We start from the raw sequence: 3,945 nt of genomic DNA on the forward strand, positions 1-3,945 counted from the left end.
TTGGCGGCCGGAGGCCTGACCCTGTGCCGGGACTCAGCTGCCGATGAGTCAGTGTGGTGATGAATTTAGCATTGCCCGGTGGGGCTGATGCAAGGCGAGGGCTGGGTGGGAACAGAAAGCAGCCAGGAGGGCTCTCCTACAAGTCCATGTCCCCAGATTTCATGGATGTGACCCTGTTCCCTTGAGTGGTGCCGCGCCCATGCAAAAGTCCCTCCATCGGGTGCCCTCACCCCTCCCCACCAAGTCTTCATCCTCTTCTTCTCATGCCCCACTTATTTTCGGCCCTGGAGGTGGTGCTGGCTGGCATTTGGCTGAGAGTCATGCCGACATTTTCAGCAGCCAGCCTCCATTTGAGAGCTGCTCCCTGTCCCACCCTGGGGAAGGAAAGCAGCCAAGGCGAGATTTCATGAACACTGAGCCCCTCCCTTCTTTTTTTGTACATTTGGTTTGTCTGCTGCATCCCAAATGGGTACAGATGGAGGTGGATGGGGCTATAACCCCACTGGCACTGCATTTGGGGCCAAGCAGCTACCACAACCATGGGGGCATGTCCTGTTGCCCTTCCCAATGTGGACTGGGGCCTGTGGAGGAGATGGCAGTGGCAGAGACCTGGAGCGAACACCAGGCTTAAAAACAGCCTAAGTCATTTTAGCACATTTTGCAGAGGACCATGTGGGACAGCACTGGGGTTATCTCCCAATCTGCTATCTGCCTTTTGAGATTATTTCACAGCCTCTGCTGTCCCCACCCAGTGCCAATCGCTGGGGACATGCTTGGTTTAACAGTGGCCTGTGGGCAGTCTCTGAGCTCACAAACGCTTGTCTCTCTGCCTAACGTGCCCTTTACCTCTATACGCTCAGGGCAGCCCATGTGGAAATATAACTCGCCCATATTTTCCAAAGTGACTAGTGATGTAGGCTGTAGGGTTTGGATGGTTCACCCTGTAAAGTGTGAGGTCCCTTTGCAGGGACCCTCATCAAGTATTTGAGACTAAGCCGTCCAGAGCTCAACACAACTGCTGGTGGTTGTACCAACACACAGGAGCTATACCTTGGGAATAACGCAGAAGAAGGCAGCAGGAACATCAGTGGAGGAAGACAGAACTGTTCTGTGGCTGGAAGGCAAGGCTTGGGGCTATTATCCTTTAAACTTCTGGGCCACCTGCCCTGGTGTTTTTTTGGTGGATATTTCCACCCAACCTAACAGGAAAACACACAGGTGGTCCTACGCCAGCCAGACACCGACTGCACCCATAATCTATCTTACACTGTTGTGTGGTCCCTGTGGGGGCTGGCACGGCTCAGAGATCCGCAGCCTGCACTAGGGACACTTGGAGAGGAGACACATTCAAGGAAATCAGCTGCAAGCCCAGCACCACACAACCCCAGGCCTGATCCTGCAAGCTTCTCTGCTTGACCCATGCTTAATGGCTAAGAGCCACAGCCCTAAGAAACATGCAGGGACCTCGACCATCGTCCACTGGCAGTGTCCTCCTGCTCTGAGTCCCATGTGGCCAGCGGCGGGAGCTGTGCCCTGGGAGCAGGGAGGCAGTCGGATGCAGGAATGTGGTCACAGGCAGGGGGCTGTGTGTCCTTGCACTCTGGATGTGATACCCATGGAGGGTTTCCCTGCTCTGCTGTTTTCAAGGGAAATGCAGTGTCCAGAGGGAGGGAGTTGCTCTAAAAACTAGAAGTTTGGTTTGCAATAAAGGAATGCTAACTTGAAATAACACTTAGGGAACAAAAAAAGTGAGTTCCCCCTCGTGCACACCCCCTCTTCTAGCACAGATGCCTGGTCTAGAGACTGGCAGCCCAGCCCCAGACAGGAGCAAGTGCCACAGTAAAGGAAAGGAAAGGCAGTGGGGAACAAAGCAGGGAAGAGCATCAGATGAGACATTTGCTATCACACCCTGCCTTCAATTTCCCAAATAAATGCCTTTGCTGGGGCCACACTAGATGGGTCAGGGTAAAGGGGCTGACATGGTAGGGGGAAAAGCTAATGCCCGACGGCTCAGTTCCGTGCAAGAATTAAGGTTTGAAGTCAGGAGGAGATCTCAACCAGCTGCTGGATGGGGTGTATTTTGTTTCTGCTTGGAAAAATGTCTCCTGGCCCACGCGAGGTAGAAAGCTTTCTCCATGAAATGCCACCAGGGCAGGGGAGAGAATGAGAGAGCCCATTTACGAATGCTGGTTTGTGTTGGTTGGTGCAAGGTGAGGTGGGGGACAGTGCTGGGGACTTCTGGCAGAAAGCGTTTATAACAGGTTGATGGGGTTACTGGCAGAGACCATTGGACAGTGAAGAAGCAGCACAGCCAGCCTGACGTGCTTGGCCTGGGCACTACAGCTCTCCGCACACCCGCAGGCTGGCTGTGATCAATCGGAGCAGCCTGTCGGACAGTCGGGGGAAGGAGGAGCGGGTTGGGGAGGGTATGTAAAGGACCTGGGGATATGCATGAAGCCAAAATGAAAATGGGTGCAACAAACCGGTGGGGCCAGAGGAACAAGTGTGTGTGTGCCAGTGAGAAGGGAGGGCATCTCTCTGGGTGCAAAGGGGAATGGGGATGGTTTGAACCAGCGTGTTGCAAGAGAGTCTGCCAAGGCTGGGACTGTCGCAGGTCCTTACTTTCTGCTAAGCCTCAGCCCCCCTTTCTAGCAGGGTCTCCTCAACCTTCATGCAGTACCTGCGTAGCCTGCCACAACTGAAAAGAAGGGGTGAGGGGCTCTGACTGTGTGGCTCCCTTGCCCTGACCTTCCTCCTTGACCATAACTTGGTTGCCTGCTTGCTCTGTGGCACTGCACAGAAAATAACTCCTGTTGGCATTAGGACCCAAGTTCAAACAGGCTTGAGGCAACCACCAGTGAGTTAAGTTGATTTGCGCTCAGCCCGGTTCCTGCTAGTGCACAACTTAGCCCAACAAAGAGGGTGAGCCAAGAAAACAAGATCTTCCTGGCAGTCAGGCAGGAGAGAACCAAGACGAGACTGTCCCAGTCAGGAACAACAGGGGAAGTTAGTGGGAAACATATGGAAAAGGGCTGATGGTGGTGAGCTCTGCCGAGGAAGCCTTCACTACATCCAACCACCACTCGTACCCCCGTCACCAACCATGCTTCCTGTGAGGGGGTCTCCCTGTGGGGAAAGAAGTTCCCTCAAGGTCCATCCCGCTAAGTCCTCATCCTTCTACCTGACCTCACAGTCCTCTCCAGGACACCTGAAGACCCCAGCCCTTGTGCTCCCCCTCCGCCCAGCCGCTCTTACCTCCAGAGCTTCCCCAAGGTCTTACTGAGCTCGGCGTTGTGGAGGTGCGGGTACTGGTCAGCCAATTTCCTCCGGGCAGCCTGTGCCCAGACCATGAAGGCGTTCATAGGCCGTTTGACATGGGGTTTGCTCTTGTTACTTCCATTGACCCGGACAGGCATGGGTACCAGGGTCCAGTCATAGCCGCTCAGCACCTGGCTGACCGCCTCACGGATGCACACAGGGAACTTGTCGTCATCCGCCTCTGAGTCTTGCTGTTCCTTCTTGACCTTCCCCATCTCCCCATTCCCGGAGCCGGCAAGGTGCGAGGAGTTGTCTGATGCCATGGAAGGTCCTGGTGAGAGGCAGTGGTGGTCTTCAGAGCCCACTGGGCTCATCTCCACTTCTGAAAGGTCTTGGTCGTCGGCCATCGTCACTCGTGAGCCCTTTCTCTCTTCCTTCTTGATGGCCTTCTTCTCACTGGGGAAGGGAGGGAGGAAGACAAAAACAAAGGAAAGAAAGGAGAGGGGGGAGAAAGAGAGAAAGGGAGAAGGAACACCAAATCTGAAAGGGACTCGAGGCTCTCCGAAGAGCTGACCACGAGACAGGAGCCGCTCAATAAAAGCACAAGCGAAGCAATTGCTGTGTACACCGCAAAACCCGTGATCGATGGGGGTGGGGATGGGTTGGGGCCCCTGGTTAATTTGGGTA

At 54.6% G+C, this 3,945-nt stretch overlaps 1 protein-coding gene across 1 annotated transcript in view; it reads right to left on the reverse strand.

Moving 5' to 3' along the window:
* The window catches only part of SOX10 (SRY (sex determining region Y)-box 10), an 8,056-nt gene extending 4,391 nt beyond the window's left edge, over window positions 1–3,665 (reverse strand). Inside the window, exon 1 of the mRNA XM_010002931.1 lies at window positions 3,256–3,665. Coding sequence (XP_010001233.1) covers window positions 3,256–3,665 — 410 coding nt within the window. The remainder of the gene's footprint in view (window positions 1–3,255) is intronic.
* Between the last annotated feature and the right edge of the window lie 280 nt (window positions 3,666–3,945).

The sequence above is a fragment of the Chaetura pelagica genome, unplaced genomic scaffold (assembly GCF_000747805.2).
Source record: "Chaetura pelagica isolate M959 unplaced genomic scaffold, ChaPel_1.0 scaffold530, whole genome shotgun sequence".
NCBI lineage: Eukaryota > Metazoa > Chordata > Aves > Apodiformes > Apodidae > Chaetura > Chaetura pelagica.